Here is a 25,829-nt window from a genome sequence, read left to right as displayed (position 1 = left end):
GTAGCTTCACTCTCTCTCTCTCACTCACGCACACCCACACACACACGCACACACACACACACACACACACAAACACACACAAACACACACACACTACTGCCGCAGCCACCAATAGTGCATGAGTCAGCACAAAACGTAATACATTTTATAACTAACCTAAAAAAAAATCTTATCGAAGCAGATTGTTGTCTTTTTTCGCTTGCTCCCTGCAAACCCACAAAATGTGCACAGACACTGTCACTCACACACACACACACACACACACATGCATAGAAGGGGAGGGAGAGGTGATGCTTCAGCCAGTTCAGTACAGTAAGTGCACAGTGTCCGGTCTTGTTATACGCATGCCTGAGGTTATTTATGTCAGCTTCTGCTACAATTCCCCCGAGCGAGTTGACAAGATGCTTGTGATGAAATAGGCCATCTCTGCTGATATACTGTATCATGTCAGACTGACTGTCAGGCTGTGTTTAGATGAATGGTGTTAATGCAAAATGAGTGTCCCACTTCTATCAGCAGCTTTACTTAAATTCTTTTGTCATTTTTTTGTCAGTTGTGTAAACCAAAGGTGCTACATTAGGCTGTCCGTGGCCCACGTGTAACCAGGTTTAAAGGCGCAACTAGTCTCCTTAAACACACGTGGAGTGTTTAACGTCTCCTGGTGCTTTTCCTTTGGGGTGTCTCACATATAGAGATGATGAATTACTGAACCAGCTCTTTCATTGTCTTCGTAGCGTTCCCTAATTGGGGAGAGTTTAAACAAAGAAAAAAAAGGGAATTTTCAGAAAACAGCAGCACCAGGCGTAGAGGGAAAGCCTGTCCTAGACTCTCTGTAGAGACACACACCTGTTTATTAGGTAGAACTTGCTAAAACGAATGCAGTCTAATACAACAGGATGTAGTCTGTGGTGCTGTTCAATATTATTGTGTATTTATATCAGTGAGGAAGGGGAAAATAATAATAACACCTGGCTTTTAAGTTGATTTTTCTTACATTGAAGTAATTTAGACTCAACTAAACACTGTCACACAGTATATACTAACACACAAGGCCGTTTTCTGTCCTATCTGACAGTCCTTTCCGTATTTTGGCAGGACCAATAAGCTGTGCTGAGTTGCTCCTGTGCCTGCCAGGATGTCGAGGACCAGAAAAATCACAGCACTGTCACAGGAGAGGACTCATGCTGCCATCAGCGCAACTGTGCCGCTCCTGGAAATAGCAGCATGCCTGAAGAAATTCTTCAGCGTTTGACTTTTCATATGCTATGAGGGGGAGATTCAGTGTCAGGTTTGCATACATCCTTTCTGGGTAAGTTTGATCTCACTTTTTTGTCATTGCAGCAACATCTGGTGAACCAGTTAGTTATCCTTCGTTTTCCTCCTTGAGGTCCCCCTGAGGGCCTTGACAGGTACCTGGACTGGAGTTTTGACAACTCTTGGCACAGCTGCCTACCTGCTGGTCTTTCTTTGTAACAGATACATGGATTACAGTGCCTCGGCTTGCAGGTAAGATGTGGTTCTCAGAAAGCAGAGCCACTGCCCAGCATCAGACAGGGAGCAAATGGCAACACTAATTTTACCACTGACCTTAGTTACCTTTACTCCATTGTAAGGGGGCAAGGCGATACCTGGAAGCTGCAGTTTATTCAGCATCTGTCCTAAAGAACAAGATTTAATCCTACAATACAGCTTGAGAAGGTCGTGGTAAATTGTCTTTACAGTAATATCAAAGGGCTAATACTATTGATATGACAAGCACTAAAAGGAGATTATTATTTAAGACACACACGTTGTTCAAACCTTCTATCCTTTAATGAATTTACTGTAAAATGAGTGAATATAAATTCATCTTTGAGTCTGCAGTGAAGATATAGTGAAGTGAAGAAAGAATATAAATCTGTTAAATCATACAGGAGGATTCTTTTACTTAATGGAGAAAAGGAGGAAGCAGATTTCTCTGAAATCCCAGGACTGGACTGATGTGATCTGCAATTAGAGCATCCACCATCCCCTCGCCCAAGCTGAAGCCCACCCCCCGCCCTTCCTGCACGACAGGCAGAGTAAAACCAAGTGCCAGCCCGGAGATGCGCGACATACCCAGCAGCCACGCAGCACGGAGCGAGACAGATTGTTCACTGGAGCCTGTGATTAATTCACCGTTTCTGTTCCTGTTAGACGAGAAAATAAAACGCAAAGTACTCTACATGCTGCCTGTATGGAAAAAAAGGATTGTTGTGTCCGGGCGCAAGGAGAGGCTCGCCTAAAGATCACTAAACACAGACTGCACCAAACCGGTTCAAGTTTTACCTGTGTGGAGTAAAGAGTACTCCCCTGACCAGTGTGGGCTAATGATGTCTTTAATGGTTCACCTGAAGACGGTCGCTCACCTACGGGGGAAAGGTGACCGGATCGCCAAAGTTACATTCAGAGGTAGGGCATCCTTAACCGAAGCGTTTCTGTGTTACAGCCTGCATGTGTTGAAACTGAATCACCCCGTGCGGCGTGGCCGTATCTGATTTCTGCTAAACGACTTAATGGCAGACAATCAGTGGTCCTGGTTGCGTAAAAAGTTGGGGAAAGCCGTCCTGGATCAGCGGTCAGCGGAGACGCGCTGCGCTCTGATGCGCCCCTTTATCCACGGAAGGACACAATCTTCACATAAAAGAGAGAAAGAGAAACCTAAAACACAATCAGCAGCCTATTAGATTAAAAAGATTAGCCAGCCACACAAAAATCCAACCATTTTATCGGAGTTTATTTCATCATTTTGCGCTTGTTATGTAAGCATTTATACTACCTAATATTCATGTTATGTGCTTTAATATGAAATAATGTGTTAATATTCTTGCTAATAAAGCAACATCACACATGTTATATCCAGCTGTCAGTACATGGACTTCTCTCAGACATGAATACGGGTCGTTAGAATATTATAACAGCCACAAAAAGAAAAGGTACTTGAGGTACTTGAGGTTTCCATGGCTCATTTTACTCATACAGCAATAAAGGTAAGAGTTCATTATAGGTTACAATTGACTTGGCTGATGGCATTTATCGCAGAGGAGGGTGTTAAAGGTGGTGGTGTGGGGGGTCTTCTTTATTGTGCCTTCGGGGTAATTGCCAATCCTCTAGTTCTCTGGCGTTTCAAAGCTCCGACAGGATCATTATTCTAACACCTGACCTGTCTCTCCTACTGCTCACTGGGGGGACATTGGGAGGGATTTCAGTGGATCCATTCATTGATATCATATGTTTCTTTGTGTGAGTGATGTGTGTGTGTGTGTGTGTGTGTGTGTGTGTGAGAGAGAGAGAGAGGTGTGTGTGTTTCAGCACCTTGGACAGCGATCAGTCCTCCCTGGCAGATCAGGTGTTGAATCCCAGCTGATCTCTAATTCCACTCTGGCTGTCAGCATTAGGATTGTGCAGGATGTTACAAGACCACCACGCCTTCTTCCTCTCTCCACTGCTCTGTGTGTGTGTGTGTGTGTGTGTGTGTGTGTGTGTGTGTGTGTGTGTGTGTGTGTGCACTAGAGAGAGGATGGGTGTCAGTGTTGTGCTCTGTGCCGCAGTGAATTCACCAGGGTCTTGATATTACATGAACCATGTCAACCAAGTCAACTATTATTGTGTACTCTTCTTCCCCCATGGTCCAACTGTCAGCACAGGAACTGTTTGTAATTTCAAATAGCTGAAGAAAACACGTATGTGTGTGTGTGTGTGTGCGTGTGTGTGTTTTTTTAACTCAATTTTTGCCCCACAGCCTCTGATTCAGTCAGTGCAATTTCGTATCCTCTGTCCAGTTCAAGGCACAAGTGACTTTCACTGGTTTTTATTTATGTCAAATTCTGTATATGATTCTCTGTGAGGAATTTCTTTGTAAAAGAAAAGGCAGAGGTGCACATGCAAGTTTTTTTCTAGTTGAAAGACAGGTGATACATGGCAACAATAGAAAATGACAAAGGTTTTCAACATTTGTAAACAGTAGCTGTTATACCATGCTCTGTAACCCATCACCTGACCTGGATAGGAATTTCACCTGTATTGTCACTGTAAAAGTGTTTTTTTAAAAAACAAAACAAAACAAAAAACATACTTATCCTTTATTTTCATAGGTATAACCAAAAATTGTGTATTTAGACAGAATCACACATTTTGACGGCTGTTTTTTTTAAAAATGTAACCCTTATATATTATTTTATTGTGATGCCTTTATTTACCTGGGTAAATCCCAAATAATAATAAAAATAATAAAACTTATTTTCTTTATTTGTATAGCACCTTTCATGCAGGAATTGCAGCTTTACACAAAAGAAATTATGTGCACCAAGTGTAAAATAAGATGGAGAATAAAACCCACTTGGTAATGAATAAGGAATAAGGATGAAACTAAGAAAAAAGACAATGCATAAAACCACAGGATAAAATAGTAAATAATAGATAAACACAGATTGCATTGAATGCAAAAAAAAAAAAAAAAGAAAGAAAAAAATCAAGTAAAATAAATTAAATAATAAATAACAATTTTAAACAAAGCACAGAAGTTTCAGACCTGTATCAGGAAGTCATGGCTAGTTAGAGGCTGAAGTGAAGACATAAGTTTTTAACTTTCTTTCGAAAATATGTATTACTCCTGCGGTACCACATAATCTGATGGGTCAGAAATGTCTGTACACTGAAATCACAGCTGTCAAAATGTGTGACCGCATCTAAATACTCTGGTGTCAATCTTGTCTGGCACCAGCCATAAAAATAAATTGTGATATAAATAGAAGGTAAAATCATGGGAATATATATGAAAATCATCATTAGGTCACGGAATACGATGTAATTGAGGAGTTTGGCCACTTGGGGGCGTCGGCAACAAGTTTGTTTGTTGATATGGCGAACTTGTTAGCAAACAGCAGCTTATTTACATATCCAGCGGTTATGGAGCGACTCTGTCTTTCGTCTGGAGTTGTGTTTCTGGACACCTGGTGAATGTAAGTCACATCGCTGTATTGTAGCTCTGTCTTCTTTTTCCTTTTTTTAAATCTTTGTCAACTCCCGACTGAAATGTGTCTGTTTGTCTAGCTGCTAAATGCTCCACTAGCTAGCTTACCAGCTAGCTAACGCTAGTCGCTAACCGTATCTGCTGTTTGGTGCTTCGCTAGGCATAATTTGCGCGGCACCTCTCATGTAAGGTTAAAGTTAGCGCACATTCAGGTTAACCAACAGTTAACCGGCGATGTTTGAAAACCACCTGCCACTAGTTGGACTGAAATCTCAGTGTCTTCGAAGATTACGATTTTTACGTTTCGCGTTTCGCGCTGCCATCTTTGTTTTGGGAAACGTTGTCAGCTGCAAGTTGAAAAACGGATCAAACTGTTTTTTCTCGTTCAGCGGATGGAATAATTATTTCATCCAGATGTTAATAAGAGTCTCCTGGAAACACCCTCAGAACAACAGTTTTTAAACAGTTTTTCTTAATTAAGAGAAAGTGATATTTACCTCTGTCACCTGAATATATGCTTTAACATGAGAGGCACTACATGGGATTAGGGCTGAGCAGTTGTGTACAGTAGGGTTTGAGAGCTGAAAGCAATGAATGTGAAATTCTTATAGGGCTTCATAAATTTTCTTCCATAGCACCATTGAATTGCTTTGTTTTATTGTTATCTTCAGGCATTGTCCTCTCTCTGGCCCAATAATATGTCCTCCAAGTGGGGCTCTATGCTCTATGTTAGCCTAGACTGCAATGCCTATGCTACTTCTGGAAGGCTTCTTTGTTTAGCTGGAGATTGGAAGCCAAATCCTGTGGTGGAAGGCATGAGGTTTGATTAGAGAGGAAAGAACGATATCTCTTCATCTGAATGGTCAGCTGTAAAGTGTGTGTTATGCATTTTGATATTTATGGGTCATTAGATAACAGAGAGCATAGGAAAAGTGGGTGAGAGAGAGCAGTGCAACAACAGAAATGAGCTGGAATCAAACCCATCGTACACTGAATCACCACAGCGCCCACCATATGGCTAGTTCAATTTAAAACAACACTGTTTTCAGATGAGTAATTATTCAGTGTTTTACCAACACTAGGAAAATGTATTTTCTAGTTAAATGGAACGGAGGCTTCATTATCAATTACTTTGCCACAGATGGTGCAGTCATTTTTAATGGGAAATTGTATTACCCTCTTCACATCCTGAAATTAAACTGTTTATCCTTGTCTTCTCCCTTCAGCTTTCCATCTCTTTTTTCTGTCAATTAGATTTAAAGACATAATAATTAGGGTTTTTATTGCTGCCTGAAGCTGATGCATATTGTGTGGTAATTCTTCTTGTACTCATAGTATTTGCATCAGTCTTGCCTCCCCAGCCTCTTTAACTGCTGTTAAAGCTGTTTTTGAGTTGTGCTCTTCCCTGACAGCAGAGCTTCCTGAGTACTTTCAGCTCAAACAACTTCCTGTCTGGAGAGGAAGGGGTCTGCTAGGAAGTCCCAGCCCACCCTGAGCATGTCGAACCATATAAGATGCCTGGAGAGGCTGGTGGGGAGTTGTTATGTGTGCAAGGCTGAGTACACATGTTCTACCCGGCAGGGAAATAAACCTAATGTAGTGTCTAACAGCACACATAATCCGGAATCAAACATCTTTGGTTTGAGAAAATAAAAACCATAAATCGCTGAATTGCTTGTGTTTAAGGCGTCATATAATAAAAAGCAATAAAGAAGACTGTGGAGTTTCCCGTCCAGTCAGGCTTAAACTGGTTCATTATTATCTGGCACCATGGACAATGAATAAAATCTTCTTCAAAGGCGCAACATCAAAACTTAATTGATTTCATGACAAGTCTTTGATGATTCCTTGCTGTTATCTGTAGCTCTTGGCTTTATCAAAGAGCGACACTCCAGTTCTTGTTGCATATAGGCTGGGGCACTGCAGGATCACATCCACACTGTGGAATTGAATTAGAAATTAAAACATGATTTCCACTTTGAAGATATTCCACTGCAGCGCAGACGGTAAATTGGCGGGCTATGGGCCACATCCGGCCAGCCAAAGCTTCCAATCAAGGCAACAGAATATTAAAAAATTCAGAAAATGCGTACACCTAACATTACATTACTCACCAGCCGAAGAGGCCCAGTCTGTCCTGAGGGTGGTCGTAGATTAGCCTGCCAACCCCTGCAACAAGCCAAAAAGTCTGTAATTCATATTTCATGAGTTCTACAGAATCAGTTTATTGTTCATCTTCATCCTCTCTACTCCGTGGATCCACCAGCGGCTCCCCACGTGGTAATTTCCTGAAGCCGTCAGCAGCGTGCTGTCCGGATACAGGAGGTTACTCCTGAGTTGTTGGAGAATCATTAAGCTGGTCCATTAGACACAAGAGGTATCACTTAAGTTTGTTTGCTACCTGAGATCCAGAAAAGGATTTGAGCTAAGGACTCATTCATTGGTGGTTGAACTGTGGGTTTTGTATTGAGTACTGACTGCCTCCTTGGTGAAGTTTGAGAGCCTTTTCTAGTGCTGTATCTATCATTATGGATTTTCCAGTTTTTTTTAGGAGTTCACACTGATACAAGATCATAAGATAACATCGACTTTGTGAGAAAGAAAACAATCTTAAACAATAATAGCCTTATTAGGTCTAAATAATTTTTTTTGTTGTTGTTTTGAGGCCAGCCCCCACTGTGAGTGCTTAGAAAAATTCTGGCCCTCAGACAAATCGAGTTGATGACCCCTGCACTGGAGCTTGCTGCATTTAGCCCAACCCTCTTCTTCTGTCATCTACCATTTAGCAAACCTCTTGACATCCACGCTGCTGCTTGTGTAGTTTGTCACCTTTGTAACTCAAACTCTTCAATATTCTCTGGACTGAAACAGAGCTTTGTGCCATCTGCTATGTCTTATATACATCATTTAATTTCCTTTTCCTCCCTGTGGCACACGGAAACTCTTTTGTTTACATCCTCTGCTGGAGCAGACATTTACTGTTTTCAATTGTGGTACCTATTTAGGATGTACACCATCTCTTGTTGGGCTCATAAATTGTTCAGGAAATAAGGCTAAATTAAATCACAGTATGGAACAACAAAGATGAGATGCTCAGAGGCGTACACAGAAACTCGGATTACCCCGGACATTAAGGCAAGATCACAAAATGCTTTCCACTTTTGTATTCTTCTCAATATTTATGCTCCATAGGTCCAGGTAAAATTGAAAAAAAAAAGCTTAAAAAAACACCTTTGTGCCCCTTCATTTATTTTAGCCTGAGTCTTTCACAGTGTTTGCCATCCCTTTACTCTTTTCCTCTCAGTCTGTCTGCTCAAAACAAAAATGTACTCTCCATTCCTTTTCATTCCTCCACCACAGGTCGATTCTTTCAATGCCGCTCCACATTTTGCTCTCAATCGCTTTATATCTCACTGTTTCCACCCAAGGCCAAAAGGCAGCTGATTAGTAGAGCGTTGTTTTAGTTCGGTGTGGAGCACCTTACATAAGTTTCATGTGATCTGCTTTTCTAAACTCACGTCCCACGATGATAACACTGGCATGACAGTGTTTTCATTGGCTCAGTTTGAATAATGTAGAAGGAATATTGTCTCTCTCCCTCTCTGAAATTTTAGTCATGTTTATTTTCTAAAAATGACTTCAAAGGATGTGGTTGTAGAGAGTGAGGAGTGATGGAAAAGAGAGATGGGAGCAGTTGTTCAAGAGATTATGAACTTGAGTCAAAATGGGCTAATTATATTGGTAAAATTACACTGACGAGATTGTATGAAGCAAAACATTTTTAGATTTTTTGTTTTCCTTTTGCATGTTAATGTCTCTTTTTTTCTTTCTAAACTCTGAGATTATTGGCTCTGTGAATGTGTGAAAAGATACCTTCAACACATATAATGACAGAAATACACCTGAGCCAGGTGGAACCAGTTTATTCCTATTCAAACTTATTATTACAACCAAACTGGCAGGGGCTGTAATTAACTTTGTATGTGCGTCTATGTAAATATATACATGCTGTATGAATGTGTGTCAGTACACGTCAGCTGTCCACACGCACCCAAACAAACATCAGCACCCACACAAAGCCTCAGATACACAAAGCAAACTACAGCAACAAAGCAGAATGCACACAGCAGTTCGGCACCATTCATGAGCATTACAAAGCAACCAGGTGAACTCAGGCTGTATCATGCATGAGTGAGTCTGTTGACTGTCCAGTGATTGGCTCTCTGCCCCGTGTTTAACCTGAAGTGCACACTGCATCAACATAGAACTGTTTTCATAGTCATTTAAAGAGACTGTGTGTGTGTGGAAATTCTGTACAATTGTGTTCTTTAATCTTTTATTTTAGTTGTAAGTGTGTTTTTTTTCTCTCTCTGTTGCTCCTCTGTTTTTATCCTGTCACGTTGTGAGTTAAATTCTTGCCATTTAATTGTCTGCATTTCTTTTCTGTCTCCAGTGGCTCCGTACAGTCTCTGTCATTTGTGTGTTTTTCAGGTGCTTGAGGTGATAATTTGTCTTTTCACTGGTCTTTAACGTGACACATGCAAACAGAGTCAGCAATGGGAGGATATTAATGTTGATAAATGTACCTAAATGTAATGATACATTCATGTATCAAACCTTTATCTGACAGACAGTGGTGGAGAAAGCATTGACATCCTGTACTTGCTACGTACTTTTACTCTAATAGTCCTGCATTTAAAATAATTGGAACTGTTGTTACAGTCTGACAGCAATTTAAGATTCAGATAATCTCTATAAAGAGATGTCTACATATAAATGCGTATAAATGAGTAAAGAAAAGCAAATGAAGAGCTAAGTTGTCATCAGACAATGACTTTGCATTTCAGCCAGTGTGTGGCTGCTTTTGCTCTCAATATTGACTGTTTACCCGCATTCAACCAAAGCCTGCTGAAACAGGGTTGGTCAATACTACTCGGACTACAAACGGAAACCAGAATGCTTCCAGTACAAAATCTTCTTCCATGCCTTCAGATTCTCCATTCATATGCAGATATCTGTAAACATGATGCATTAAACTGAGATGACAATGATTATCAAAAGAAACATGAGTGTACATTACCCTTTCAGAAGGTAAATAGGACATAGAAGACAAACAAAGAACCAACAAGAAGAAATAAATCCTTCTTTAGTCAGATTATAGAAGTGTTAGCAGGAGATGTATTTAAAGTGAAAGAAAATTAAAATAGCCCCTGTGACTATTGTTTGTTATATACTACACTAATAGATGGCTAATACTGATGCATCAGCTTGTAAGTAGTACTGTTGTAGCTGCTCGAGGTGGAGCTAGATTTAACTACTTTATATGAAGGAGTGTATTTTGTAGGACTTTGGACTGAATATGCGCCTTTCTTTGTGAAATATTGAATAGTTCTACGTCTTTGGGCCTCAAACAGTTCTTCCAATTTAAACATTTGAGAATTTTACGAGGTAAATGTCTCTAACAGCGTGAAATATCTCTAACTTTATCTTATCTTAGATGTGAAATGTGACGCTGCTTTTTTATAAGCCAAAAACAAGTCAATGTAGTGTATTTTATAAGCAATGTAAAAATTGGATTATGTATGAATTACATAAATTGCCTATGCTGTGTGTCCACCCACTCTAATTGAAATGACAAGTAATTGCAATGTCATTATCCAACAATTTACCTGTGTTTAACTCATAAATCCCTCCCTGCCTTCCAGGTCTGCCCTTCTACAGCCGTGTGGCAGAGAACTGTGAGGAGGTGGCTCACTTTAATGAGGTCAGTGTCTTCATTTCCTCTGTCATACACTAACCCACCTAGATAATGACCAATCAGCAATTATCTCTTAATAGAAACCACAACCTTCCAATGTACACCGCAGATAACAAGGCTGCAGGTTTTGTTAATGAACCTGTCGGGAAGTCAATAACAGGTAGACATTAAGTAGGTAATGGGCTCATTTTTTACTTTTAATGTGTACCTGTTGTTAGATTTAAGTGGCAACATTAATCCAACTCAAACTTAACAGGCTGTATTATTAGACATAAGTGAGTACAGGAAAATGTCACATATACACCTGCAAGTGCAACCACTGTATATGCCTGAATATGCTTAAACTGTGGCTATGTTGCAATGGTACCGGTTCTTCCATGAAACCACTGTACCTGAGTGCTGCGTAACGATTGCTTTCTGTATGAAGTTTGAGCAACTACATGTGTAGGTACCCCAGAGGATTCCTGCTGCCCATGAATAAGGATAATGATATTGAGTCATTGTATTTCTACAATGGATTCTACTGGATTTTAAGATATATAGCAGGCCAAATGCCCTATCTTGCCATGTTTACAAACTGAAAAGTGATGTGTGCATCCGCTCTGTGATTTGGAATAAATCGAACGGAGTAATGTGCTCTTCCTTGGCCGATGCTACATCCTTCCACTCAATGCCAGTAGTTTTTCTTTAATATTGCTGCAAGACAAACAAACCAACAAACCAGACTGAAAATATAACCTCCTTGTGCTACTGAATATGATATGATATGCAATTAATTCCAGCAGCAAGTTGCTAAATGCACAATTGTATTCAACAACATTGTATTCATCAATGTTGTTATGTGTTGTTTATTTATTCTATTTAGTGTAATACATATGAATATTGTCCAGCTGCTGTTTACATTTAAAGAGATCTCTTTCTGCATTGCTGCTAAAGATCAGATGCATCCATTTTGACTCTGTCCCAGCATGCATTGTGTTAGAAGCAGGGTACATCTTGAACAGGTCAGTCAGGCAAACTAATTATTACACATTATCGTCTAAGAGCAATTTAGTTCTCTTTAAAGTACATTCTTCCTCTCTGGCTCAGTACATACAGGACACACTATTGCCTGCATTTGCACTTAAAATTGCCATTGCACAGAAATAGTGTGGTGCAAAATCATCCAATATAGATGTAATGAGACACTGGGCTGCACAGAGACGCGTATCCACACAAACCCAGGACCTTCATGCTGTGAAGCGTCTTATCACCCAATTAATGCTCAAATCCCAAATCTTACTGATCCTCACTTGCAAATGGTCGATGTCCTGCCAAGTGTCTCCTAATGGCCCTCTCTTGCTCACTGATGGCCTATCAGGGACAGAGAGACGAAGCCGAGGTAGTGGCGTCCACCCATGCATGACATTGAACACTTGCTCTGTTGTAATTAAACTACGGAATCCACACTCCACCACTGCAGTGAGGAAAAGCTGGTCCTCTAGATATCTCTTCTGCCAGAACTAGAAGTTCTTTTAAACTGAAAAAGAAAGTTTACTGGATATGAACTTTACTTAAGGTCCAGGAAATTACAAAAAAATGATTCTGTGACCTGAGTGAGCCTTCAGTACCTTAAGGATTTTACTGGAGCCCCTCTGGTGCTGGCCGATCAACCTCTTTTCACTAGGGCTGCTGGGAAATGTTCCCAGTAGGATTCCTGCAGGCTCCTGTCACACTGAGAAACCAATGTTACGTTGGATTGAAATGCAAAGAGTCATATAAGCGGCGGGGAGGGTGGAATATGAAAGAGATGAGGATTGAGGGATCAAGAGAGAAGTGTTGAAGGAAATCCACACAGAGTGGAAGCAAAAGAGACAGAGCAGAGGTAGGGGGATAAAGTCAGGGAATGAACTAAGAAAAACAAAAGAAAGGGAGCCTCAAACACATAGAGTACCTTCCCAGGGGAGGTTTTACTAGAGGTTTTTTCCTCTCTGAGCTGCTTGCTTTTACAAAGAAAAACATTTGCCCTTTGATGGGCTGAGTGCTGCTTCCGTTGCTGATAACCAGGCTTTTGTTTTCAGTCTAATCAGGAAAATGGCTAAATGACTACATATTTTGCCCCATGCGTAGTCATACACATACACACACTTACACACATATGCACGCAGTCCCTGCTGAAAAATGCTGTTTTTGTTGCATTATGGGTCAAATATAGGAAAGAAAACTAGACAAAACAGAAAAATATGTCAGAAATATTTATAATTGTGCATTATATTATTCCTGAGGCTTGAATGTAGTAGCTGGTATAGAACTGCACTGATATGTGATCTCTTATGACAGCCTCACCCGATGCTCTCGTCTCAGTCCTGTAGTGCTGGGGAGGTCGTTAGCATCACTCAGCATCAATAAAACGTCCAGGCTTCCCTTGGGACAACTTGTGCTTCCAGTAGTTCCTGAGTCTGTGTATATTTGTGGGTGTTGGGCTGGTGCCCAAGCGTACACGTACCGTTTCCCCAACCACCCCTGCCCCCAGCAAACACTCGAGCAATTCCTCATCACATCCTCCTCATCTGACATCTTCATCCTCAGCACTGGAACATTTGCATGGCTCAGTAAGCTCAGTCCAGCCCCTGGAGTTGAGGGCCATTAGCATAGCGTTGTGTGTCTTGTTGCTTTATGCATGGACTAGCAGGACGCCTTTGAACTAGTATGCGAATAGACTGGATGGGGAATCTGTATTCATTATTCATTTCACGATGGGACTTGGCTTTTAGCTGCAGTACACCAGGGCTTCCCCCTCACTAGTTGGGCATAACTGGAGCAAAGAACAGAAAACCCTGCAAGTACTGTATGCGACCACAGGGCCCACTGAATATGGGACTATAGATGTAGCTACTGTATATGTGTCCCTGTCAGTGTATGCCCAAAAGACAGAGAGATGCAAAGATATGCAAGAATTTGACAAGGAATGTGTGTTTGTTTGATTTACAAACAAGATGTCAAGAGATTTGAACTATGCAGACACGGCAAGGGGAATTATTATGCAAACATAATGAATGCAAGAACATTGCTTCTCCACTAGCTTCCATCTGCTGCAGCCTACAGTGTGTTAAGTGCAGTCTGACTTTTTAATGAGAGTCTTGCAATGATGTAAAGCCAAATTTTGAATCCCATGACTTTTTCGTGGCTTTTTTTGTGTTTAGGGTTAGGTTATTGTGTACATACTGACCAATATAGAATTACACTTCTTTAACATCTGCGAAGTGGACAGTTTAACAAAAAGGATCAGAATCGATGGCGCAGAACCAGAGATATCATCATTTTCATTACACACATTTTTCTTCCTTATCAAAACCTGCCACCTACGTCACCCACAGTGCAGCGCAGGTTGGCAACTCTGGTGTGTTGTTCTTAAAGCAGCTAATTTAGCCTCAAGCCGTTAGCCTCAAGTAAAGATGAGGAGTGGGCTACAGAGGTCTGACAAGATCACTTCTTTCAAACCCCACACCCCACACTTAATTCGTTTTTAAACATGTAGTCTTGAAGTCTGACATCACTTGAGGCAATTTATCAAACTTCGCACAGCTCCCTGTGGATCCAGAAAAGGCTTTATACAACTTTTTCACTTATGCAGTAATATTCCCAGAGACCTGTAAACAGACTTTGATGTGTAAAGTCATAGGAGTTCCCCTTTAATGAGCATCTACCAGGAAATGTTGGTACTGAATGTGTCAACAAAATATTCACTGACAATATATTTCGTTAGTTTTCCCTACAATATCAACACTTCACATCTAAGGTGTGACTTTAGATGCAAACTTTTTGTTAAGGTGCTCACAGTTCTTTAAGGTTAGGGAAGCACTGTGGTCTTGATTTAGTATTAATTTAATTATCAACCCCAAGTGGAAGCATGAGGCATGGCAGGATTACTTAATTAACATGTTTCCCTCACTGTAAATAAAGTGCTTTTGTTGCCTAAACCTAACCACCAAAGGAATTCAGGTTATGAATCAAAGTTCTGTGTTTTGAACACCAACCATCCACCTCAAACATGCTACATTTGATTTCCATACAGTACAAAACATTGCCAGTTAACATTATCCACTAAATACGATAAAGCCATAGATGAAATTCCAGATAAAACCTAATTTGCACAAGAAATCAGTAGCATACAGGTTGCTGTTTTAGTAGTCCCTCTGTCACCGTTGATGCTCTTGTAGGCCTTCACCACTGACATCCACAGCCAACCACAGAGAGCAGCTAGAGACCACAGTGAGGTCACTTCCACCAAACTTGCCTTGGTAATCAAGTTTGGGAAGTTAGTGCACTCAAGTAAGGCATATCTGTTATATGAGAACATATCACTATCAGGGTGAGGTTTTTAAACTAATATAGTCGCGCCCAATAGTACAGGGTTCATATTCAGTGAGCCACCGGAGTATAAACCAATCTTAAAACACAACTTCATGCATTAGATCCACCTCTGGAGGTCATATTTCAGGTGATGCATTACTGACCACCAGTGAGGAAAAGCGGTGCTTCTGGACTTGAGACAAGCTGGAGTATTGCTCGTGCTAAAAATAGTATGAATTTCACCACTTTTTAAGATTCAGGGTTGCTCCAGGGAGGTGCTTTCCCATCTCTGAGTATACTGAATAAATGATGATCTGTGCAGAATTTTTTTCTTTGCCCACTTAGAGTTGGAAAAGCTGAAAGCCGAAATGCAAGCAGCCAAAATGAGCACAGTGGAATCAGTTGGCATCACATAATTTTATTACTTTCTGCTTTTAGTCTGGTTTATGCATTAGTATTGTGGATTTAAAATGAAAAAACAGTAGAATTAAACAAGTGTGCTGATGCGCACGCACAGAGATATATAACAAAAATGTAATTTCTTTAGGGAATGCTATGTTTTTACTTTGTGTGACCTCTTAGGAGAAGAAAAATATATAAGCACCCACGTCTCTTTTGCTGCTTCTGTGTGTATTCATGTGCATCAGCTCGTAACTCCTCTGCTTTAAAGACTCGCTCTCAAGAGTGACAAGGCACCAAGCAGGCAAAATTTAACAAAGAAAATCAATGACACAAAGCAGAGCAATCCACAGAAAAGGTCCTAACAATAGAACATTATCTGACAATGTAAGAAGAAAATATACATAAACACAGAAAACTATAACAAATTCAAATGTTGATTAATTCAGTGCATTTCTTGTCAAGTCAGTGTTTTGCGGTTTGTGAGTCTGAAGCACAGCTCAGTTTGTGACAGTACTGAGAGTCAACAGCCACATTAGCAGCTCTGCGAGGTTGTTCTTAGGCCCAACAGTGATTTGAGCTAAATACTAGCATCAAACATGCTCAAAATGACAACGCTAACATGCTGATGTTTAACAGGTATGATGTTTAGCATGTTCTAATTAGCCCAAATCTGTTATATTTTAGTATTAACAAAGTATTGGACTAATTGAGTTTTTGATTTGATGCTGCTAGAGGAAAAGTGAGGTGACCACCAAACTCATTAGGTTTCATCCTACAGATCATGTATGTCTGTGAAATTTCATGGCAATCCATCCAATACTTTTTGAGATTTTGCGGTCTGGACCAATTTACAGATCGACAACTCCATATAACATCCCATCTCAAAACCCATCCTGCACAGAAACACTGGGATGAATTATCCCTAGTTATTATCCTTTTGTTCTCCATAAATATGTATTTTTAGTTAGTAAAAGCAGTTAGTACACTCCCAGCTTGGGCTTTTGTTTGCCATGTGTGACACAGCATTTGGATAAATAGGCACCAGATGAACAGGAGGTAGAGCTCCTATTGTTGAAAATAAGAAAGAAAAATCAGTCGCAGCAGAAAAGTTTTTAATTGAGGGGTGAGTGTTATCTCCGAACACAACGCTGTCTATTTTCAAGGAGTTGTGGAGTAGCTTACTTGACAAATGCGTTGTTCATTATCTCTGCACCATCTGGTCTTTCGCAGCAGAAACTGGGGAGCTAAGTGCAGTTCTGTTAGAGTAAAGCTTGAAACAAAATGAGATTTTACTCAATTCACTGGCTGCAGACTTTCATACCTGTCCACACTGCCACTGAACTGGAGGAAGAGTTTCATTCCAAATTGTGTTGTCCACCATTTACTGTAACTGTCCCCATGCTTTTTTATATTCTAAAGTAAGACTCACTTTTTGATGGGTTAAACTTGTGTCGTAGTAGTTAAAACGCGGGGTAAAACATACTCAAACTTTGTCAGTAACTACTGATAACAGTTGATCTTACATAGTATCATTACAGTGACTGTTAAAAATAGTAACCAGAGCTTCTAGCTGTGACAGATAAATATACATTCTGGACGAATGAAAGATTAATGTCAGTATGTCTACAGCCATGTAGTTTTATTTGACGCGTATTCTACATTAAAGTGAGATGAATCCGGAGACATTGGAGCATCCAGATAAAGTGACATCTGAGAAGCAGAGCGGGGCTGGAAATGAAAACCGGGATAGACAGTCCAATTGGAAAAAGTAAATTGAGGCTGAGTTGGGTTGGTGGTGGGGAGGATGGAGTGAGCATGCAGCGATGTCAATGAATTGGACAAGACTGAGTTTCTCAGCCGAACTGGCTATCAAGGATGCTGTTTCATCCAAACTGTCAGACACACATACAGACATACCGTATGTGCTGCAGTGGTGGAAGTATTCAGATCCTTTACTCAAGTAAAAATGGAAATACACTATTAAATACCCCATGAAAGTCCTGCATTCAAAAGGTTACTTAAGTAAAAGTGCGGTATGATAAGCAAAATGTACTCATTATGTGATGACGTTGCTCCTTTTAGTTATTAATAAAAGGTTACTGAATCGGCCTGCAAGGCTGTGCCTTGTTCCCTACAAAGAGCCAAAAAACAGCTACCATCTAACAATAAAACCAACCACACATAGACAAAAACCACTACAAAGAAAGGAAAAAATGACTACAAAGAGATGAAAACAACCAGACACATGAGACAAGAAACCGCAAACAAAAAACGACTAAAGAGACAAAGCAAACTGACTACAAAGACAAAAAATGACCACAGACAACAAGTATAAAAAAAAAGTTAAAAGAAATGTCACAACTGCAGAGAGAGAAGAAATGACTGACTCGACCAAGTGCATCACTACTATAAAAGAAGGGACATCTCATACTGAAGAAGTAGCACTGAATTGATGGACTGATTACTGATCTATTAACCTGTAAGTAGCATTTTAATGTTGTAGCTGGTTGAGCTCATTTTCACTATGTCTGTACAGTACTGTTGGGTTGTTTTACATTTTATTCTGAAAGGAAACTGGCATCTGTAGCTGTCACATAGATGTAGTGGAGTAAAAATTTCCCCCTGAACTGTAGTGGAGTTGAGGTATAAAGTAACAGATATACCCAAGTAAAATACAAGTACCTCAAATCTATACTTGAATACACTAATAGAGTAAATGTAAGTAACTTTCTACTACTTTCCTTCGACAAAAAGATGAAAGAAAACATGATCATAAGAAGCATAATGAGAGGTAATGTCGGGTTACTGTATGTAGGCGAGTGTTCCAGCATTTAATAATTTACCTCTGCAGAGATGGATCCTCTCTTGTGCCGTGCATGACAGCAAATCCAGAGAATGCGGAGAAACCCTTTTCTCACTTTCCTGAGTATTATATAGCATGTGAAGCCGGCTGGTAAAGCCTGCTATAATGAGAGGGTGGCTTATACTGCCTCTTTACGCAGTCTACCCATATCTCTTTTATCCTTTTAAGAACACATCTAAGCCTGCAGAATCCAAGCGCAGAGGACTGCATCATCATACAATCACACACACACAGCAAGCCTTTCAACTCAAAACAAAAGACTACAACTCAAAACAAAAGACTACATACTGCATAAAGAATGCTCTTACTGTAATATAACACATTTCTCCCAATCCTTGTTGTTGGTGAGTGTCAAAGACAGAACACGTTCTTTATAATTAATCATAGGAGTGTTTTCATCCTCTGTGTCCATGGCAACAGTCATGAGATATCAAAGGATGGTGAGCAGGGGAAACTGAGGACGGCCAGGTCACGCGTCTGCTCACCACAATGCTGCAGCGTGGGATCACAGCAGTAACGGCTGCTCTCCAGTTGAGCATTTAGCCCCTCTGATAGGCCACTGAGACCTCAAGGCCTCCAGTTAGTGAGATCATACCTGTCACTTTTAATGAGAGGCCTCACTCCGCCAATTAGTGTACAGTACAGAGGGTTAGAGGGGGAGATCTGGGAATAATAATGTGTGTTCTGCAGACAGGCTCAAAAAATAGAGGAGGATCTAAAATAAGACCAGTGTTGTTTTTCTATATCAGTGTAGTGGAGAATTCTTTATCCACACAATCTGTGATATATTTTGATACAGCGAGTAAGACGGAAGGTAGGCGCATTGCAGCAGCTTTGCGTCATTCAGTGTTTGAAGCATGGTGACTACTTGACAGCTTCAAATCTGATCCATGCAGAGATACAAACGGTGCGAAACAGAACAAGAACACAGTAACGTCGTGTTCTTGTTACGTCTGTGCTTTATGCTGCATTCACATGCATTCAGGCAGACGATCGTTTTAGTGGACGAGAGTAGGTCGGTAAAATTAAGTAGGGGATAACGGCAACCGTAACGCTAGGCAGCATTGATGTTCAAAGTTAAAATGTTACGCAGCTCCCTCACACGAGGAGAAAGCAAGAGTAATCTGGTCAACGAGAGGCCAGTGATTAATAATAATTCATAATTCATCCAATGCGGCATTTCATGTTGCAAACCAAGGAGGTTTGTGATTTGTGAGTGAGTAGTAGTGAATAGTTGACAATAGAATAGATGAATGATGATCTTAAGAATGTTGTTTCTACTCCATGTGGAGTTGTTTATCAGACTTTTCCATTATGAATAAGAAGACACTGTTTTTATCTTAAAAATGTATGTGGGATCTGCAAAGACTTGCTGTTTTATTGCTCCACTGCACAAAGTATTGACTTTGTCAGATGTGATCATTTTGTTTTAACAAGCTCCATCAGCTTTACCCACTTTCATCTGTAGCCTTAAGGTCATATCACACTCTAAAAAAATGGGCTTACACCTCTGAGATCTTGATCAGTTCACCTCCAGCAGTTCACTCTGTCTTAACTTTGTCTCCTCTTTCTCTTCCACCCCAAAAAAACAATTTTTATCATTTGTCACCAGCAGCCACATAGCCCATTGAGAAGGATATTTATCTCATGACTCCCATCATAGTCATCGCATAAAGGTTTTACTGGGGTAACCATGGCAACATAATGACTGTCCATAAATTTAATCCAGTGTGTTTCATTCAAGTGGCTGCAGCCATTCAGAAGGCTGGCACAGCATACATAGACATTTGACTGAATCGCATAATTATGCTACTATTCATGTCTGTTGTACCTGTTAAAAAAGTTAAGCAACAGAAATTTGAGTTGAGTGTGTGTCTGCCTGTGAAGTAGAGATGCTGGAAATAATCATCTTACTTTTGAATAACAAAAAACAAAAAAGGATGAGCTTCAAAAGTTTAAAACGCTTCTTTTCAGAAAGAAAGAAATATGCTGTAGGTGTATTGGAGAACAGCTTGGCTTGACAAATGTGAATGTTTTGCAGCTTAGTGTTGCGTAGCATCTGAAATTGCTTTCTTCTGAGAAAGAATAGCACCTTCTTAAAAATGCAGTAGTCAACATTGCAAGTTTATCTTCTGCTTTTTGCAAGACAAATAGCATTTGATTGTTTAGAAGTTGTGCAGAGCTGAAGCACCCCGAACCCTTTTCACCCTAATGGATTCTCTGCTCTCATTTTATTTGTCTGCACTGTGTAGGTATTTAAACCACAGTAAGCACTTTTGTCCGTCACAGTGGCTCTGAAGGCATTTAGGCAACATAAACAGCTTACGCCTTCACGTTGTGGATTTCTGCATGTGTGTTACTGTACAGATAAGTAGTATTGGACGTTATAGCAGAGAATGAAGACATTGAAGCACTGAGACACGTGGGAGCTGTGAGCGGAAGCTTAAAGTTAGTAATATGTGTTTGTGTGTGTGGAAAAGAGAAAGGAAGAAAGGGAACTGTGTACCTGCACCATGTGTTTGTATTGCCAGTGCAGGCACAGATTAAATGACTGGTTTTCTCACTCTGGGGAAATTAATGTGGCTGCCCAGTGTCCCAGGTGTTGGATAAAGAAAACATAATCATGTTTGCAGTGGTGTGCATGTATCATTTGAGCTACAGTGTGTGTCATAGTCTAGTATGTGTATACTCGGTGTCATATCCTCCATTAGCTGCATGTGCTGTCATCCTTGCAACATTAACGCCATGCTGGGGCCTCTTTCCCTTCCTCTCTCTCAGCTCTTCAGACACACTGGAGGAGATTTAGTTGTAAATGAGATGCAGTGCAGCTGTATTAGCCATGATCTCAGCCAATAACCATCACTCTGAAGGAGTTTTTCCAAATTAGGTAACAAAAAATAACAACCGAATAGATTCAATTCCCAGATGTTGGGCCCTATTCATCAATATCTCTTGCCTACCCATATAACACAGACCAACAAACATGCACACACAAGCTTTCAAAATTAGCCAAAAATTACATTTGATTACTCCTGCTTAAAAAACACTGGTTTGAAGCATTCAAATATCTATCTTTGTGCATTATGTCCATAAGAAAGCAAGCCAATACCACGAGAGACGTACTACTTGTATATTATTTCGACATAAACATGTCTATTAATAGATCTACATACCTACACATTACAAAATAAACAAATAAAATAACCTCCTATACCCTGTTGTTGAATTGTGCGCTTGTTTCAGCTTGACCTACATTTCATTTTCACTCAATGAAAATGATGTTGTGTGCAGGGTTTGCTTTAGAAAAAAAGTGGTCCTGGTCCACATGTCCTGGATGATTTCAGTGTCCTGGACAAATAGAAGAAATTCCAGTAGAATAGCATCTGTTTGTGGACCCTATTTTTTCCATGATTTTGTGTCCAAATGACGAATGGAGACAACAGTTTTCGAAATTGGTCCGGTGTTGAGCAAGACGGCTGGCAGCTGCCAAACAGGCTGCAATGTAATCCCTTTGGGCGTTTTGTCGATGTATGTCCTCTGAAAGTGCTTGTTGTTGCCACTGACAGGCTCAAATTACTATTCTAAGTGTCTGACAACATTATGGAAAGGATCCCTACAGAGACAGACTTTTTTGATAAAGAGTAAGTTCAGTTTTGTTTAACCAGTAACAGCCGTAATATCCTCTCGCCAAAGCCACCAGACTCCATTTACAGAAACAGTAATTTTATCAACGGAAAAGACACTTCATTCAAACTTGACAGAAACATAATAAAACTCACCAAAAATTCATGCAGGCCACGGAGGTCATGCAAGCCGTTTAAAACCCACCTCTACCCCAACTCCACCTTTTATGCTATGTCTGACTTAATTTTTTCCTCTTATTATTACCTATCACCCTGTTTTTCCTCTATCTGTCCCGTTTCTGTCATTGTTCTACTTGTAAAGTCACTACTATTTTGTTATTTGCACCAAGCTAAGAAAGAGGCAGCAGTGCTGGTCGTACCTGACTGAAGTCTGGGAAGAGAAACCACAGACTCCGGGGCCTCAGGGCAGAGAGCACAGAGTGATGGTCTAATGCAGTGCGCACACACACACACACACACACACACGTCCACAGATCCTTGAAGGCAGGTCTACCAGAAGCAGGTGGGAACCCCAGGATTCGTTAATGGGACAATCCTGATGGATCGCTTGCCTGACAGCCCGCAGTGCTTTCCTGAATGAGAGGCCAACAACAGCAGGGGGTGAATGCGTTTTAAATCACCTGCTCTCATACAGCCTTTTTTCCCAAGACACTGTAGAACAGGAGAGAGGGCTCAGAGGTGGTTTATTTAATATGAATCAACACATGAATTCGTCATGTTTCTAATCTTTCCAATGAATGAAACTTAATTTTCCAGCGCTGTCATAGTTAATCAACACGGGAAAGCTGAGTCATGCATCACAATGTTTGTCAGACTCCTAATGTGCATATTAATGCCTGTAAGGGCTTTAGTGAATAAGAATTGCTTAGATGCTTTTGGCACCTTTAGCATTTATCAACACACTTTTCTCATTGATATTACCTACTTGATTATTCAGAATTTTCTAAATCTAAATGATATTGCAAAGGCACTCCCTTAAGATGTCTATCTTCATTAATCTGATTCATGGTGAATGAATAATTCTGTCTGTAAAGCCAGTAGCAGCAAATCTGTGGGGAGATCTGGATGTTTTCCCTTGTAAATTGAGTTTTAATTAGAAGTTAAACAGTGGAACATTTTCAATTTGGGATAAAGCAAAAGAGAAAAAAGAAGTTTCTCACAACAAAACTACAGTGTAAAATATTATCATATTCTCTACCATGTTTTTTTAAACTTACAAAGTGTGCTAGACTATTTTCAGTATTTTCTAGTTCCCTACAACCTGCAAGCCACTTTTGGATACTTCCAGGAAGGAATTTATTCATTTCTTTAATCATACATACACATCAGCATGCCTGAGTTGTGCTATTGTAAAATCATAAATAATAAAGAAAGCCATAAATAAGATGATTATATCAACTGATGAGCTGGACGAAGTCATTAACCTCATTATTGAATAATATGTTCAGTTACATGATTCAGTTGGACTAAATTAGATGTACAATTCATTTGAATGTTTTAATCATCACTCTCAGGGCCTAGATGATGTTTGACAGGCACAGATCTTCAGATTGGATCCTGTCGGTTGTTCAGAAATGTCGCTTAAAAACGAAGAGACTTTTGAACAACCAGTCTCTTTGTGAATGCGATATCTCTGGAACGCCTTGAGAAGAATCAGATTTCATTAACTTCAAATTCTAACTTTCATTTGGGCTTAAAAAAATTGAGTTCCACTTCACAATGACATTGTAATGTTCTAAAAACACACTTTGCTGACCATTATTCAATGCCATAACTCATTGTGACCCTATTTAACATTTGGTCAGATGCTGAATTGGTGACACTAATCTTGAAACTGTGGTGATCGCATAGATCTTCTGTGCTGCCGGGTTGAAGATGCAGCAACATCCATATTTGAAGCATTGTAGTTCACCACAAGCTCGCTGGTTCTGCTGATATTGAGCTTCAGGTGATTGTTGTTGTACCATGTGATGAAGCTCTCTGTCAGTCCTCTGGACTCCTCTGGAAAGATAGTCTCCAAGTGAAGACAGTATGTTTCTCACTGGAAATGTGACGATAAATACTGTTAGCAGTCATTGATGTAGTAGTTGTAATAATATCCACATAGAAAAATTACACTACTTACCTGGACTTGATTTACGTGATGTGATTACAACTCATTCCCTCTCTGACTAACTCTGCTAATAAGCAGACAAAGGGTTTATGTAATTTATACGTGACAGCCCTTCAAGAGAGTCTGCTAACCGGTGTGAAAATAACATTGAAAGTACCATACTGAGTCTCCGATGAGCCTGACACAGCCAATTAGTGAAGACATCACTGGGGAGATTTGTGGGGAAAATGACTCAGAACAAAGATGTGGTTAATTTCTCTTGTTTATGTCTAAGCTACATGTAATGAGCAACCTGAAAAACTGTAATTTTCAGATCTCAAGACATTTTAAAGAATTCATTACCACGCAGTTTTGCTTGACTGCTGCCTTTTCTTGTTTTACTTGATACCAAAAAATCTTATCAATGTTTTTAGTCTGTGCTACACAACCTGGAGATGTTTGTGGTGATAAATAAAACATTGTGATGTCTTATTCCTTCCAGAACAGCACATCTGTAGCTGCTAGAGACTATTTTAATCTCAAGGACACTTGAGAGGAACATATGTATGTGCTAGTGATGTGCAGAACGTCTCATCCGAATCCACATGTATGCATAAATCATCCACCCTTCATCTACCAAACAAATTATTTTCTCCAATTTAGACACCCTCACCCAGAGGATATTTCACTGCACCTTCACCTGTCCCTGTAGGCTATATTGCTTTAAAGATTCTGCAGAGCAGTGCAAACTTTGCACGTGATTTCTTTATTGTCTGCTGTATTGATGTATTTGATAAATGATTTTCTTAAATGATTTATTTTAATGAGTAGACAGGCTGCTATCAGTGCTTCGAAAAGTTTCGATGTTCGTGGTAATGTCTTGTGGGACACTAAAGCAGCAAAATTAAAATTTGTGGTTGAAAACTTGACAGAGGAAACTCCAGAGGAAAATTAATTAAAATAAACTTTTTAAGACAGCTCTGAAGGAGCTCAAGATTTATCCGGAGGACATCTGTTTTACTCCAGACTTCACAGTATGAACCTGGACTGTGTGTGACCTTTTGGATGTGTAGAGAAACATACGATATTAACTGGGGAGAGTGCAGATCTCCACTGGGTGTGAGGGTGGGGAACAGGGAGTGCAGAGCAGGCTGTGTTTCCAGTATGTATGCATAAAAGTCATGGAATGAAGGAGAGACGATATCTATGTTTCAAAACATCAGCGATGTAAAATGTCAGTCTCAGAGTGAAAATGCCAACAAAGAATTCATCAACACCTTTGTGACCGCCGTGTGCTGTCCCGAGGAGAAACAAGAATTCAAACTGAAGCAGTTATTGATCATTTGTGGCCCCTACTGGACACTAAAGATGAGTGAGGAGTGAGCAGTCAGTCATCCCAACTATAACACGTCTTTGAACGTGCAGTCATAAATACGCGCAGAAAATGTTAGACTGATTGGTCAAGTCGTATGCGAGCTGCGGACAGATGCACGCACACTCTCCAGGTTTATACCTGGCAGGGATAATTAAAGTGACAATGCCCAAGGACCTTCACTGACAGCGTAAGCTTTTTCTCAAGGATGTCCAAGACATTATCAAGAAATCATTATCACACTGTGTTGCTTGACTGCTGCTTATCAGTGGTCTTAGTCTGTGCTATGGAACCTGAAGATGTTTGTGGTGATAAATAAAACATTGAGATGTTTTATTCCCTTCAGAACAGCACATCTGCAGCTGGTACAGATTCT

At 40.1% G+C, this 25,829-nt stretch overlaps 1 protein-coding gene across 1 annotated transcript in view; it reads left to right on the top strand.

Annotated features, from left to right (window-relative positions):
- The first annotated feature begins 2,152 nt into the window (after positions 1–2,152).
- The window catches only part of otofa (otoferlin a), a 77,241-nt gene continuing 53,564 nt past the window's right edge, over positions 2,153–25,829 (top strand). The window contains exons 1-2 of the mRNA XM_041958102.1: positions 2,153–2,430; positions 10,696–10,754. Of these exons, the coding sequence (XP_041814036.1) occupies positions 2,349–2,430; positions 10,696–10,754 (141 nt within the window). The 5' untranslated portion in view covers positions 2,153–2,348. The remainder of the gene's footprint in view (positions 2,431–10,695; positions 10,755–25,829) is intronic.

This window comes from Chelmon rostratus, chromosome 18, assembly GCF_017976325.1.
Source record: "Chelmon rostratus isolate fCheRos1 chromosome 18, fCheRos1.pri, whole genome shotgun sequence".
Taxonomy (NCBI): domain Eukaryota; kingdom Metazoa; phylum Chordata; class Actinopteri; order Chaetodontiformes; family Chaetodontidae; genus Chelmon; species Chelmon rostratus.
The sequence above is the reverse complement of the archived record's forward strand: the minus strand, read 5'-3'. Positions and strand labels throughout refer to the sequence as shown.